General features: G+C 43.1%; 1 protein-coding gene across 4 annotated transcripts in view; it reads left to right on the top strand.

Annotated features, from left to right (window-relative positions):
* Positions 1-477: 477 nt before the first annotated feature.
* Positions 478-16,323, top strand: part of strn (striatin, calmodulin binding protein) — a 37,132-nt gene continuing 21,286 nt past the window's right edge. For all 4 annotated transcript variants that reach the window (XM_079158856.1, XM_079158855.1, XM_079158853.1 and 1 more), the window contains exon 1: positions 478-810. In XM_079158856.1, coding sequence (XP_079014982.1) covers positions 586-810 — 225 coding nt within the window. In that variant the 5' untranslated portion in view covers positions 478-585. The remainder of the gene's footprint in view (positions 811-16,323) is intronic.

The raw sequence follows: 16,323 nt of genomic DNA, 5'->3' as shown, positions 1-16,323 counted from the left end.
GCCTTAACTAGAGATACATGTGTGCATGTAAATGTTTGACATGGCTTATTATAAAATATACATATTTAATACTGAAATCATCATGTCATTATGAATGAATAATTCATTGTAAAATGGCAATACAATTAATAAATCATTAAAACAAGTTCGAGACCTGCTTAATTTCAAGTTTGCTGTGAGATTTGTTTTTTGTCTGTTTTTTGAATTTGGCAGTCAAGTTGTGTGTGTGTGTGTGTGTGACATTTTATAATAAATTAGACATGGCACACATAATTATTCTTTCTACATTGGCACGTGATGGTATATAGCATTAATATGTAGGCTACTGTATTATTTACAGTACTTTGCTGCACATGTACATTAACATCGGTTGTATTTTGAAATTCTACACCGGAAGTCTTGTGTTTGTGTTGATTCCGGTAGCTTCACGGTCCTCTCATCATCTGACAGCTGGTTCAGACAGGAGTTGTGGTGGCCAGCAGAGAGGGCTGTTGATGGATCAGGTTTCCTTTAGGAGGACATTATACCGAAGCGGTTGAGTGTTCCGGGACCGAACAAGAAGAACCACACTGCCCCGGTCCGGCCATGGACGAGCAGGCGGGCCCCGGTGTCTTCTTCAATAACAACAACAACAACTCGGGCTTGCCAGGCGGTGGGAATATTAAAGCTCCGCAGACTGGCGACGTCGAGGGCGCAGAGGCGGCCAGGGCTCAGTACAACATCCCGGGGATTTTACACTTTCTCCAGCACGAGTGGGCCCGCTACGAGGTGGACCAGTCGCATTGGGAGGTCGAGCGGGCCGAGCTGCAGGTAAAGCAACCTCATGCCTCTCAGGTATCCATTGTTTTGTGTGCTAAAGCTAAGCGCGGTCCCGCAGCGATCAGAAAAGTGCACCAAACCGCATTGACAAATTAGGGAATTTATTGTTTCATAGCAAATCGGCGAATACAAATCCAAGGTAAAGTATCGAACACAACTTCGTTTGAGTGGAAAAGATCCACTATATGATTCGGCGTTAGTGTTATCCAGTCAGCAACTCGTTTTATATATAATATGTGTACTTTTATGGATGCCTCGCTACTTGCCTCGTCCTTTAGCGGTGTGCGTTGGTCTGCACAAGGAGTGACGCACATTCCTCCTGACATGTAAAGTTTTGTTGATATGCAGGCTGCTCCACGGAGCATTGTGATGCCGAATTAAAGCACAGACCCTTATAAACCCAGTACATGCACTGAATGCCGTAAGCGATGTTTGATTGCCAATGTCGAGCAAGACGAGATATAATTGCTTTTAATTTAAATGGATGTTCTCCGTCAACGTTGTCTTCACTGAGGATGTATCTGCGCTGAGATTTCTGACCTCCATTGGTGTCGCGTGTGAGTTTCTCTTGTATATTTATAATTGATACATTTGAGCAAACCTACGTTGTTTTATTTGCTTAAATGCTCGATTACCTGCAGCGCAGAGAAACCAACAACCTGTGTCTGCAGCTGGTTAGACGTTGTATTTCCACGCAGTGCGTGATGAGGTTGAGTCACGAACCAAGTTTATTTGGGGAGCCATAGAGATGGTCTATATGGGCTCTAGAGGTATTCTGGTTCAGGCCTGCAAGATATTTATAATGTACTATATAGCTGAAGAATGAGCACATCCAGGAGGAAAATGTTTATACAAAATCAGATTAATTCTTAGAAAGAAGGTTGTGATATTGATGATATTCAACATGTGTGCAGACACATTATGTGAATATCTTCATGGTCCTTTGCTGGACAACAAGAACGTGCGCTGAGACGCCACGAATAGAGTTGCATCATACACTGGCATCAAAAATAAACAAACTAGGACCCGGAAGTATTTGAAACCCTTTTGGTGTTGGCAGTAGTTTGGGCACTGATCTATACAAATCATGCTTTTTTGTGTGTCATTACACACACAAGCCAAATGTGTCAAACCAGCAGCTTTTAATTCATTTGAAACGCGAGCTGCTCTACAAGAGTTTAGCAAAAACAAAGAAGTATAGAAGCTGGAACGTGTTTGAGGTCCAACCCAAATCTGTCATGTACCGAAAGCTGTCATGGGGACGTTACTTTACTTATTCTGTGATCTGATAGTTCATGTAAATCAAAATGCAGCCAATCTCAGACAGTGACGTTTATAATGTGTAAATCGTCTGTGGGCAACAGTCTCACTCACAGACCGTGTATAAGAAGCGGACGTAGTCATCGTGACGTCACCCGTTGGTTTGTGGACCGTTGTTTTGAAGCCTTGAGTCGCCATCTTGGATTACGGCCGTCGCCATGTTGTTTTTTTCGCAACCGATGAACGGAAGTTACAATATTTGGACTGCGGAGGAGTGACGTAGAGACGACGTATCCGTCTCTGGTAGTGGCAGCGACCTGTCAATCACAGTAAGCCCCGCCCTAAAGCATACTCTGCTTTATGGTCTGTTTGACTCTAAATGGAGCATAATTTACTAAATGAACATCATGCTGTATTGAAGAAGACTTGAAACTAGAGATTGAGACCATAAACTCATGTTTACAATCTTTACTGAGGGAATAAATCAAGAGTGAAGTAGAGTCATTTTCTCATAGACTTCTATACAACCGGAGGAGTCGCCCCCTGCTGGTCAGTAGAGAGAATGCAGGTTTGAGACACTTCAGCCTTGGCTTCACTCCCGCCTGGTTCCACTCATATTTAAGTGCTGTGACTCACCAGACAATTACTGCAAAATCTGACATTCCTCAAAACTGACTTTGTTCAGACTCCACTGGACCCGTCTGGCATTGACACGTTCAATGCAATGAGCCTGCAGGTTATCACAAAGTGCGTAGGAGTGTTTGTCTATTCTGCACTGAAGACCGAACTGTTGCACTGCTGTGTGTTCAAGCTCAGTGCGCTTTTTCTAAAACGAGCTCTGTTATATTACATAAGCAAGAGTCATCAGCCGGCCTGCGGTGCGATAACCTCCTTAAAGGGGAGTCGCTTCCTGTGATGATGAGCTATTGAGAGGTGGCTCTATGTGGCGTTTGTGCACCTTTTTAGCGTTACTACAACCTCCCGGCCAATCGCACTGCAGCGTCCTCTGTCTCCTGGCTGTTTGAGGGCTTTTGTACTAAAAGGAAAATGGAGTTTTGCTCCACAGAGCAGAGCCAAAACCTCCACTCTGCAGCATCGTTTGATTTTTTTAATTTTCCTTCCCATTGAGCCGGGAGCCGATCAGAGCTGCGACGGAGCCGACCGCCGGAGCCGTAAAAAACAATTTCAGCTGTAAATCCATTTGTTCTGTTGCCCGTGTTGCCTGAATGTGCTGCTGCAGACGGACTGCGTGTCGTCATCAAGTTTCTGAAGCTGAGACCGAGAGAGAGAGTGCTGCTTCCTCTGAGGGTCATCCTCTGCAGGGGGAAGAGGAAGAGGAAAGCGGGGAAGCATGGCACACAAGATGGGAACGATTACTCCCGAGTTTACTATCCAAAAGAAACGCAGAAAAGGTCGAGAGTGAAGGAAGTTTGCTGAGGAGACTCTCTCTCTGTGGTTTAATCATCACGACTTGATCAGACAGTGTGAGACCTTTTAACATGTATCACCTCTCACCTGTTGATCCAGTTGTTAATAATAATTAAAATCAGGATAGTTGACATTTCAACCAATCCGGAATTTTTAAAGCTGATTTCGATATTGAAAAGTAAGTACAATAGCAAAAAACTTGTACATTTTACAGTAAAAACTAGAAATGTATTATAGACCAATATAATACCAATATCACTGTGATAAGATAAACCTTTTTTAATCCTCAGTAGGGAAATGTAGGTGTTGCAGTAGCACAATGCGTGCAGATGAAAAGAAAAACGTTGCTGCTGGGACGCGACACTGAGGTGAAGTCATGCGTGAGCTTTGAGAGCGAGTTACGCGCAGGATGTTTGGACGCTCGGCTTCCTTCCTCTCCGGCCTCCGCTATAAATACACCGCCGAGAGGAGGACTACGACGGCCCGGCCGACACACAGACACACCAACCAGAGGAAGGATGGAGGGATGGAGCATTATGGCGTCTGACATGAGCGTGCTGGGCTCACCGGACGGATTCAAAAAGTCTCTCCGCAAAAGGGGTTCCATGTTACAGAATTGAGTTTTCAATGAAAAGCTGCTTCACAATAAGTGCATTTTTGACGGTTGAAGGCAGTTGTGGGCCTCAACCTGTGAGAAGTTGAGTCAAAGTGTTGAGACTTTTGTGTGTTTTTTTCTGGAAACTTTTTGAGTAAAGTTTCTGAGCAGCTTGTAGCTCGACAAAGAAAAAAAGCAGCGCCGGCGTCGCATCTCGTTAACGACGTCACATTATATTATTAGTTTTGGTTTGCGATGAATCAAGATGTGGCCGGGGAAGCGTGTAATGAGTGCATTGAACATCGGTGCATCCTTAATTCTGGTGATGCGAAGTTGTCCAGCCGACGAGCCTCCAAATAATCGTTGTGTCGAAGGCGTTCTCAAACCTTTAACTTGTGTAAAAGTAGTTTTACCACACGGTGAACATACTCTGCTACAAGTCAAAGTCCTGCATTCAAAACCCTAATTGAACAGAAGTATTATTCCCATTTCAGATTCACATATATTATATTATTACATGGCATTGGCCAATTTCAACTACTTTTAATACTAACAGGTGGCTTAATCCATAAAACATACATCATCATCTATTAGTTATCATTTATATTTAGCATTTATATATATATTTAATCTGCAAGGTAACTTGTTGGCAAGTAAATGTAGTGGTTCCAGTATTTAGAGTAGCATAAAGTACAAGTACCTGAGAATTGTATAATACGTGAGTAAATGTACCACCACTGGAGTATTTCCCCTCTGCTGCCTATCGGACTATTATGTCCAAAAATACAGTCCCGGTTATTTTGATCGAAGATCGCGATTAATGTTTGATTAATTGTGCATCCCTGTTGCTCCCTGAGCGGCTCAGACCACGAGCCTGCACACGTGTATACAGCGTACCGTCGGAGTGGAAGTGTTATTGGGGGCGTTGTGCACCATCACTGCTGGAGCGATGAGTGATTCTCCCGCTCTTATCTTTTCCGCTGCCTCTGTTTCTGCAGCCCGTTTCCTTGGCTAATTAAATGATACTTCCCCACGCAGAAAGACAGATGTGCTCGGGCCTCTGGTGCTCTTTGTTTGTGTGCGGAGGAGTTATGTGTATTTGTGCAGACAGTTTGACACAAGGTTCACGCCCCCCCCCCCCCCTCTGCAGCCGCGCACGTGTTTCATACAGGAGGCACAATGCGTCATAACGCGATCCAAGCTGCACTTCAGTTGTGTTTGTTTATTCTGCAAACAGGAAGGAGGAAATCATTGTGTATTGCCTGAACTTGATTTGTGTCACAGTACACCTTTTATATTTAATATGGAATTGTGAAGAAGTGTTGCTGGTTGTATCTTCCTCCCACTGCTCCCAGTCCCATCATCTACTTCATCCCCTTCACATCTTCTATGTACATCTAACAGTAAATCAACCAATGACTTAAAGAACGAGGACAATGCTTGTGGCCAAACATTTTTTTTATTCAGATATAAGAGCAAGTAAACAACTAGCAGAACTTCCACAGACTGAATACAAGTAGTGGACGTAGTCATCGTGACGTCATCTGTTGGTTTGTGGACCGACGTTTTGAAGCCTCGAGTTCGGCGATTACGCTGTCGCCATCTTGGATTACGGCCGTCGCCATGTTGTTGTTTTTTTCCACCGATGAACGGAGGTTACCATATTTGGAATGCGGAGGAGTGACGTAGAGACACCGTATACGTCTCTATTTGGTCTCTCTGACTCTAAATGGACCATCATTTACTAAATGAACATCATGTTGTATTGAAGAAGACTAGAGATTGAGACCATGAACTCATGTTTACAATGTTTACTGAGGGAATAAATCAAGAGAGAAGTAGAGTCATTTTCTCGTAGACTTCTATACAATCTGACGTCTCTCTGCACCCGGAGGAGCATCATGGAGAACTTCCATAGCGGTCCAGAGTGAGTCGGTTAAGTGATGTAAGTTTCTCATGAATGGTTTATAGGAAAGCTATTTATTATGTGGAATGAAAAAGGACTTCAATTTGAGACATTGGTTGTTAAGTTTGGGACAGTTTAAAGTAGAGTTACGGACCGTAGCGGTACGCTGAGGAAAGAAGTTTATTCTGAGCCCTGTGGTTAACCGAAGCCTTCACTTTGTCCAGTCGTGGGACTGAAGCCGAAGTGTCTCCACACCAACCTCTCGCTACCTTGTTTGAGCTCTTTGTGTTTCAGGTTGTTGTGACTGTTGAGCTCATAAAGGAGTGAATCTCTCCTGTGTAATTGGCTGTGTTTACATGCACGCTAATATTCCACTATTATTCCTAATATGTAAACGGCTTATTAAGAATATTGTCTTTTTTCGGAGTAAGGGCAAAAAAAAAAAAAAACTGAATATTTGTTGCATTTAAACGTAGTCGTTGACTTTTGACTCCAAAACATTGTGTTCAGCTAATTCAACCAACCGTGCCCGGCCTGCTTCAGATGCGCTGACTCCGCTGTTCTGGTGAAGCAGACTCAATTCTGTGTTCGGAATGGTACCGAACCCCAGTTTCACTCTTCCAACGGCGCAGAAACCTCCCCGGCCCCCGAGCGTCACTTCTCGCTCAGCGCTGCACCGCTGCAGTGCTTTTGTATCTAAATAATGCAGCTTTTGTAGTTACACGAGGAGGAAGGAAAAGTGTCTTATGTAACCGCTGAACCTGACGATCCTCAGCCTTCAGCCCCGACGAGCCGTGACAACAAGACAGCCGCCTTTCTCTTTTGTACAACAACACAAACGGGGCCCGGCCCGGGCTTCTGGAAACCCAGCCGGACGACCTCGTTCCTCCTGGAGCTGCCGTATAAGGAATGGCATGCACACCTGCTTGTTTTTCAGACGGGGAATGCCACCCCTTGCCACGCCTCAGTGCTGTAACCAGGCTTTGTTTTACCAGGCCTTCAGCCAAGAGGCGCCATGACATGAGCACGCTCTCCCCTCGGCCCGACGTGAACTGGGAGGGAACGCAGCCGGCGCCGCTGCTGCTCACGGCACAGTGAGAGAGTAGCACTTCAGCCGGGCCGGTGCTGAGGTTTAGAAGGTGAAGATAACAGAATTAAAGCAGGTCAGGGAATTCATTTAATTACCTAGAAGCTCCTTTTAGTTACTACCAAAGTAGAAACTGCTCTTCCTGGGGTTTCCATACGACGACGCTTCATCACAATGAAAAATCAAATATGGAATTCAAAAAGGCTGAAGAAAAATGATCAATTAATCAACAACAATAAACCTGCTCTTGAAAATAATAACAACAAGTGACCACCAGGTCAAAAAGGGAGCCGGAAAATGAACAAAAATCAAACTACCAGAAACAATAAATCATCAACAGCAGCTAATGAACGCTCAAAAGAACTCAAAAACAACAGCAGCACCTTTTAAATAAACAGCTGCTGAAATATAAATGCCGTCAGGTATTAAATCAAATGTCACCAAAATCTTAATGTCAAGAAGTTATTCTTCCCGATGACATGATGAGGTTTTTATTTTTATTTATTTTTTAGAGTTTCACATCCAGCTTCTTCTGGAACACCAGTTTGATTTCTTCATATCTTCTCAAATATTTCTTCTCCAAATCAATCGTTCTCTTTGTGTTGAGACACCGTTTCACAAACACTGATGCACCTTTTCTTTAGACGTAAGGAATGAAGCTACAGATGCAGCTGCTTTCACTGCGCTGTGTTCCTCACCAAACACACACATTGTGTGATTTTCTGAGGCCGAACTAATGCGTTTCCTTTTTGCCAAAGTTTCTTTGAGTCTTCGGTGTACAGACTTCAAACGCAGCCCTTGACATTTTGTAGAAAAGTCCTAAAATGACTTTCAACTATTTCTTTTTACTTAAAACAAGATAACAATAAAACAACCTTTGCCAGATCCAATATGTGTTCAAAAGACTTCTACCTCTTTCTTGCTTCTTCACCTTCCTACAAACATCACAATATTTAACCCATTATTAACCTTCTTGGTTGCTTTATTTAGGTTTTGTAGTGTTTCAGCAGCTCTCTGTGAAGTGTCTCAGTAGCTGTGAATCACTTCCTGACTGCGTTGCCGGCGGGTTCGTCTGGAAGCTCGTGGATCCGACTTGGCGTTCAGAGCCAGTTAGTCGGATATATTTCAAGACGCACCGTGACCAGACTCTCCAGACCGCTGTGAAGCTCTGATGACCGATTCAGTCGGACCGATGACCTGGTTCCAGTTTGACCTCGTCTGAACGGATCAAACCCACTGCTGATGCACCGCAGGTCAAAGAGAGAAGAGAGGAAGTGTGTGTTTGACCCGAGGGCTGCAATAAACCAGGACGTGTTCTGTAAGACGTTAACGTTTCAGTAACTTCACGTTTCTCTCTGTGAGGAAACGCTGAGCCGGGAAAAAAAACCCAGTCGACAGAAGAACAAAGTGTTGATCTTTTATCATTAAGGCTTTGGTGACCTTTGACCTCCCAGTGGTGACAGCTCCGAGTTGGAGGCAAAAGTGGGAGGCTGAGAATAACCAGGAAGTGTTGATAGCTCACACACACACACACACACACACACACACACACACACACACACACACACACACACACACACACACACACACACACACACACACAGAGTTTACGTCAAGCGTATGTGGTATCTGGGGTGAGTGCAGAAACTTAAACACACAAACACGCACAGTGAATTGCTCTGGTCTGATAGGTGTGTGTGTGTGTGTGTGTGTGTGTGTGTTTAACTGACTCCATTATATCCGGTGAGCAGGGATCCCAGCCAGCCTGCTTCGGACTCTGAAGTGCTGAAATTAGATCCACTTAAGGAGTGTGCTGATCACACGAGATAATGACGGCGGTAATATTGGATAATAACAGTCTTTTGTACACCGTGGCAGGTTTGTGGTTTCATGGAGAAGCAGTTAAACCCAGAGTTCCTCTCTTGGGAGCCTCTGAGTTTAAAGCTGCTCTTCTCTGTTTTAAATGGTTGTAGTTTTTCTGCGTTTGGACTGTTGGTCGGGTAACCAGATATTTAGCCAACTTCTGGTATCAGAACTCACAAGTCACATGCACCGATGAGCCCAAATAATGCTTGAATACGCACTCGTTTTTCAGCAGCTAATGCGAGCGCGATACTCTCATTGTGAAGCCTCGTGTGTCGCCTGTTTTCAGAACAAGCGCTGACTGAACAGAACATAAACATCCACGCTACTCCAGCATATATGAACATTAAATAAACTTCATGATTCTCCTCAAGCCTCCTGAAGAGACGTAATCCAGCAGATTTGGCAGCGAGTTGCTCTCACGGGCTTCACTACATTTCCGACATACTTTGCATACTTTCTCTTAGAGGTAACCGTCGTACCCGCTGCTTTGAATGTCATACTGGTTTCATCTGTACTCCGCAGTACATACATGTTTATGTATGTACTGTTTTATTTTCCTACAGTCTCAAGTTATTCGAGAAAAGGCCACGTTCCAATTTATTTGAGACGAGGTCAAGCCTGAAATCTGAGAGGGCCTGTCCAAACCAGGTCTCGGGTTATTCGGGACTCGTTGAATCAAATCTAAGAGGGCAAGTACAAGTCAAGCGTCAAGTTATTTGAGACAAGTCCATGTCAATTCACAAATTATTCGAGAACATTTCAATTCAAGTCTCAAGTCTTTTTTTGTCCAAGTAGTTCAAGTCTAAAGCTCTTGTTTGTGGGCATTTAAAAAAAAAAACGTTCGGTGATTACGCCGTCGCCATGTTGTTTTTTTCGCAACCGATGAACTGAAGTTACCATATTTGGAATTCGGAGGAGTGATTTATTGCTGCCAGATAGCAGCGACCTGTCAATCACAGTAAGCCCCGCCCTAAATCATTCCCTGCTTTATGGTCTGTTTGACTCTAAATGAACCATCATTTACTAAATGAACATCATGCTGTATTGAAGAAGACTTGAAACTAGAGATTGAGACCATAAACTCATGTTTACAATGTTTACTGAGGTAATAAATCAAGAGAGAAGTAGAGTCATTTTCTCATAGACTTCTATACAACCAGAGGAGTCGCCCCCCTGCTGGTGAGTAGAAAGAATGCACGTTTTTAGACACTTCCGCATCGACTTCACTCGACGGAACCAGATGTTACCGCCTGGTCTGATCATTTTATCGTCACTGGTTTGGACCAATTTGGTGTTTAGATAATGGTTCTGCTTGTTAGCTGGCTGAGTATCTGCACAGCTAGTCCTCTCCAGCTCAAACGTTTGTTGAGCAAAATCTCTCTGCAATGGATTTTCATGGATTATCCTTGCACCACATGCATTTTTGTATCCTAAATTTGGCTCATAAGCCAGAACACAATACACGGTTGTTGTTGTAGTTATTATCTTGTCATGAAAAAAGGATTCCTCCAGCATGGCGGCGTTCCCCTCGTAGCTCTTGGAGAACTCTCTGCAGACGTTCTGCGATGAGACAGACTTGATGGTTGGCGAGGACGTTCTTTGTTCTGCTCCTTCCTCCTCCTCCTTATCCTCCTCGTCCTCCTCAGCTCTGCTCTTGAAGGCTTTATGTTGTTCTAATTAAAGTCTTGTCGGCTTCAGAGGAGCACGCGTGTCGCTCCCCGAGGGGAAGCAGTGAGTGGGCTAGGGACTTCGTCACGCCGCTATTCCTGTTCATCCCAAAGCCTTCCCTTCCCCCCCCCCCCCCCCTTCGTCTTCCCCAATCTCTGCCTCTCGCTTGATCCCTGTCCCTCTGGGCACCATATCAAAAGGCCTCCTCCCATCATCCTCTGTCTGGTTGACACCTCCCCTCCTTCCATCCGTCTCTTCACCTCCGTTGTGAAACGTAGTGTTCACTACGTAGACCGAACACTACTTTCATTGGTGATGAAGACGAAGGTTGAATTTAACTCAAATGAGTACTTTCGCTTTAAGTCCCACTGAAACGAAAGTTAAAGCGTCATTAGCTGCACAGCGAGGATCCGCCGGTGAGACGGAATATTTGAGTTGCGTTCAGTCACGTGAGAGATTTTAATCAAATCCTTTGCATTTGATTGGACTGTTGAAAAGTTTCGGAGGCGGCGCCCCGTTCATTCCCATGAAAGTTACTCAGTGACGCACTAAAGTTCAACTACCCAGTTTAAAACTATCCTCAGTGATGGGCCCATCAATCATGTTTCCTTTAGCCACGCCTCCCAGCCTTCACACTCATTCACATGAACGGAGGAAAGAAAATTACTCTGCATAACGCTAATTGTGCATTTTACAACTTTTAGGATCCGATTATTTAAATCAGTGCTACACAAATGTTCGTACTGGCAAGTTGATTCACCCCTAAAGACATTTTCCCCTTATTTAGAGACATCTCTCTCCCATCTACTTCTATGTGAAATAATAAATCATTTTGGGACCAGTAGCATCACGTGGGACCTGGAAGTTGTAACTCCAACATTTGGACGCAATGTGAACTTTGCTTTAAAGCCCGGCGCTCTGCTGGTGTGTTTGAGAGCTACAGAGGACTCTGAGTCCACACACACCTTTTCTCTAAAAGCTGATGGATTGATGGATTGATGGATTGATGTGTGTCATGATAGCATAAGTTGAACTTGGTTGGTACCAGCTTACGTAATCACACACACATTTTGTTTTACAGGAAGTAAAGATTGGATTTTGGTACAAAAATACGAATAAATTGATTTTGTATTATTATGTATTGTTGACTAGATGCACAGAACGACCAAAGTGTGATCAAAAACTGTTAAACGGGCATTTTTTATTTCACCTCTAATTTAAGTAAAAGTTTGATTGCTTTACTTTTCCTTGTGACGGAGTGTTTCTACACTTTTCGTTAAGTTAAAAACCTGATTACTTCCTCCACCACTACCCTTGAACTTTCATCTGAACCTCTTAAGATCTGAACGCACATCAGCCCAGCTGTCAGCAGGAACACTTCTAACACCACTAAAATCATTTCTGCATTTCGATCACTACAACGTTTGAGAGACCGCCACGTTAGTTAGTGTTGATTTGATTTTTGGATTTGTCTCTGTCCTCCCACGCTGCCTGGCCAGCAGGACGGAGGTGTTGCTCCTTTCTTACACTTTCTCTCAGATATGGAAGATGTCGACTGCAGCAGCAAAACCCTCCGCAGCAGCTCCTCGGGGGAACGCACAGAAGTGCGTATTGATTTCAAATACAGAAATGAACTCAGGAAAGTGGCATCCATAAGAATAGACATCGGTATAAAGGAGACGTGAAAGAACACAGGCGTCCCGCTCGCTTTTTACGTTATGCTTGCAGACGAATCGATTGGTCTATCTCACTGTCAATCAACACATCAATAGCTCTTATCCTTTACCGCTTTATGACTCTGATACTATGATAATACAATAGCATAATAATGCAAGTACACCCTTTCAAAGAGCAAAGAACTTTTAGCCTAATTCTTGAGAAGCTTCAGACATGGGAATACATGTACTGAATATATAAATTTAATTCTCGGGCTCTGTTAATAATTGGTGCTATGTCTGCGTAATGCTCAAGTCTCATAATAGTAATGAGATCCCTGCTCTTTATTCTGGCATCTAGGAAGAAAAGTTGGTGACATTCTTATGTAAACTAACACAATGGGTCAAATCCATTCATAGTACAATATGTCAAGAACATGAAATGATCGAGGTTGTGTCTATAAATCGTACGATAATTTAAGAGCGGAAAAATGATCAATGTCATGTCCATATCCTGACAAAAAGTTGATAACGTAAGAATAATCGAGGTCATAACTATATATCGTACAATAGTTCAATAATGGAAAAATGATCGAGGTTGTCTCTATAAATTGGACGATATATAAATGACATCATTATCTTCACAGGCTTCCCATATTACTTGTGTTAGAGGCTGTAACAAACTGACTGAACAGTTGCTTTGTATTATCACAGACCGTATTTAAAGGTGGACGTGGTCATCGTGACGTTTTGAAGCCTTGAGTTTAATGATTACGGCCGTCGCCATGTTGTTTTTTCCTCAACAAATGAACATAAGCGACCATATTTGTAATGCGGAGGAGTGACGTAGAGACGCCGTATAGGGCTCTGGTAGCAGCTGTTTGACTCTAAATGGACCATCATCTACTAAATGAACATCATGCTGTATTGAAGAAGACTTGAAACTAGAGATTGAGACCATAAACTCATGTTTACGATGTTTACTGAGGTAATAAATCAAGAGAGAAGTCTTACACAGTCTATGGTCATAACGCTTCCCTAAAAAGACAATGAATACTCCTTCAAATATGCAATACAAGCACACAACATACTAACAATGCTATAAATACACTGTTACTGTTAACCAGCTCACAAGTAGTGTTGAATGACGTGCTATTTGGCTTTATCCTTTTCATGTTAAACTGAGTTGTATCACCAAGTGTCCACAGCTTCACTGAAATAACAACCAGTACAAAGTGTAACTGGACATCCTGGTGAAAGTTCACCGGGAACCAGTTCCATCATGTCGCCTCAGAAATAGATTTATTCCACTTTATCTCAAACTCCTTATTATAAGCTTCCTGTTTATTAATAAACATTCTCTCTGTGCAGCTTTTATGAATCAAAGCGGCACATTTGCATTTCTGTGATCTGATGTGGAGCACCGACTCGTTCTAAAAAGGAAGAAAAGGCGGATGGGACTTTCTAACAAGTGGGTTACCCAGTTAGTCCTTCATCAGAGTGAAGGCACCTCTGAGGGGTTGCCCTCCCTGACCGATGGTTCCTCCTCTAAAACTCTCCCTGAGTTTAAATATGTATTTCTGTTTTGAGCCACTGAAACAAAAAACTCTGATCAATTCAGTAGTTGTTCCAAACTCTGTGTGGTAGTTCTTACGGCCGCACAGGAAGTGGTTGTTTAGTTCTGGTTTGTTTTGAATAAATAGAAGAAGAAGAAATAGGTGGTTGGAGTTAATGATAATTAAGCAGATAATATGAGGCTCCCTCTTGTTTCTGATGGGATTTTTAAGTCTTTAGCACCGTTACATGTGCTTCAAGTGTTTATCACCAAGTCTACGTCTAGTGGTCAAAGGAGCGTCTGTAAAACGATAGATTTTATTTCTCATAAATTCCTCACAATAAAAGCCCCCCGTTTATTTGTGCTGCTTCTACTCTTCCTCCCTGCACTATTAGTATTGTTTTTAATTGAGGAATAGCTGATGAGGTAGTAAATCAAGTGAGAAGTAGTCATTTTCTCATAGACTTCTATACAATCTCACTTCTCTTTGCAAACAGAGTCGCCGCCCCCTGCTGGTCATTAGAGGGAATGCAAGTTTAAGACAGTAAAAAAACGTTAAAATGAATTAAGCTTGTGTTAATCCCAGACGTTTATTTCAGGCATCGAACCAAAACCCATTTAAAAAATCACAAACTGACATGAACACAAAAATGATATGTATGTCATGTTTTGTTAAGCAGTAACGTTTTATTTTGGTGTTGAACCAGAAGTTTCTTTTTAGATGTAATTATGGCTCCTTTTGTAGACATTATTAATTCGATTTCATTGTTACGTTGTTTCCCGCTCTGATGGGATTTTTATATCCTGGGATTTAGAAGTGCGGAGACAACATGAGGGTAATTAGTTTACAGCAGAATGTGCTTTCCAACCTGTTTCACAGCATCAGATGCGTTTCAGCCTAACTGGAGTGGAAACCAGAGTGAAAAACAACATGATTAAATCAGAGAAGAAGAGAAGTTCGAGGTCATCAAAGCGCTTTAATAGAAAACCGGTTTAAAGCCTCGTAATTGCAGCGTCGTCACAGCGTGACCTCTGCTATCGATTAGTTTTCCTGCCTCCACATTCAGCCCTGTGAAGCGTTTTACTGGCTGCTGAGAAAACATGACATTCAGATGTTTCAGTAAAATCTATAATTATGAGAAAAGACTCCCCCGGCACGCTGCAGATGTCCTCCTACACAGAAGCTCCTCAAACATCAGCCTTCCCCTCCGACTTCACCGTCCTCACAGGGCGACGTAGTCACCGCAAGAGTACAAGAGCTAGACTGACTTCAGCTCAATGAACCAGGAGGGTTATCAATTCCTCATTGTTATTACACATATTATTTCATGCTGAATATCTTTGAACTTTTGAACTGTTGGTCAGCTGAAATAAGAAATTCAAAGAGGCATTATAACAATTATAAATAAAGCAATAATGAAAATACTTATAAGACGGATGTTAATGTCACTCCTCTACCGCAAACACACACTTCAGATCCACAGTTTAACCAATGTTCTGAATCCGTGCTCGCTGTACATTAAACGGTAGTTGACTTTTAACTCTCAGTTGTCGGATTGCTCTTGAACACAACAGCCGTTGTCCTAAAAACATCTGTTGATGACGTGTTCAAACGGCATCGATTTTCAAACAATACGAGCAGAAATCCATCACAGAGTCACAGAGATTAAAAACTGCACCAACAGCAGCAAGAAAACGACCAGAGCGCAGTCACAAGACATTTGTGTTTTGTGCGTTACGTTCCCCCAAAAAAAGGTTTGATCTCTGGGAGTCCTCTTCATGTTCAGCTCTGCGTGATCAAACAGAGAGCTCGTCTCCTCCAAATAAAGTTTGGCGTCGTCTCTGTGAAATTCAGATGCAGTCGCCTCGAGTGCGGAGCGACCCAGTTATAGTGTGTGTTTGACATGAATGAAGGGCTGAGTGTCCTACTTCCTCCTGTGTGTATGTGTGTGTGTGTGTGTGGGGGGGGGTGTGTGTGTGGAGAGAGGGGGTTTAGTTTGCAAACATGCAGTCCAGTCAGTTGTTGTGTGAAATGGTCTGGAAGTGACGCTCACCAAACAGAGCAGCGGCCTGCAGCGTCCGTTCTGCTCAGATCAAAACAATGAATCCACACGGTCATGTGTTCACTAACTGGTCCTCCATTCTCTGCAATATTGTGAGCGTTGAAACTAGAGTTCAAACCATTTTCCAATTGATCGATTTTAGATACTCAACAGAAGATTAATCGGCAACTATTTTGACCGTTAATTCATTGTTTAGGTTTTGTTGTTTTTACAGGTTCGAGTGAGCATTTTCTTAGGAAAAGTCTCAAAACGTTCCTCATCTTCTGACATGTTTTATCGAGCGGCGACCTCAGTTGCTGAGAAGTGAAGCCAACACGGAAGTGCCAAAAAGAGCTGCAGTTCCTCAAATGGTCACTTGAGGGCTGGCTTTAGGCAACACAGCTACTTGAAATAACTACAGAAGTGCTGTTACTGAAGGACG

The sequence above is a fragment of the Pholis gunnellus genome (genome assembly GCF_910591455.1).
Source record: "Pholis gunnellus genome assembly, chromosome: 5".
Lineage (NCBI taxonomy): Eukaryota > Metazoa > Chordata > Actinopteri > Perciformes > Pholidae > Pholis > Pholis gunnellus.
Note: the sequence above shows the minus strand (reverse complement) of the source record. Positions and strands in the feature narration are given on the sequence as shown.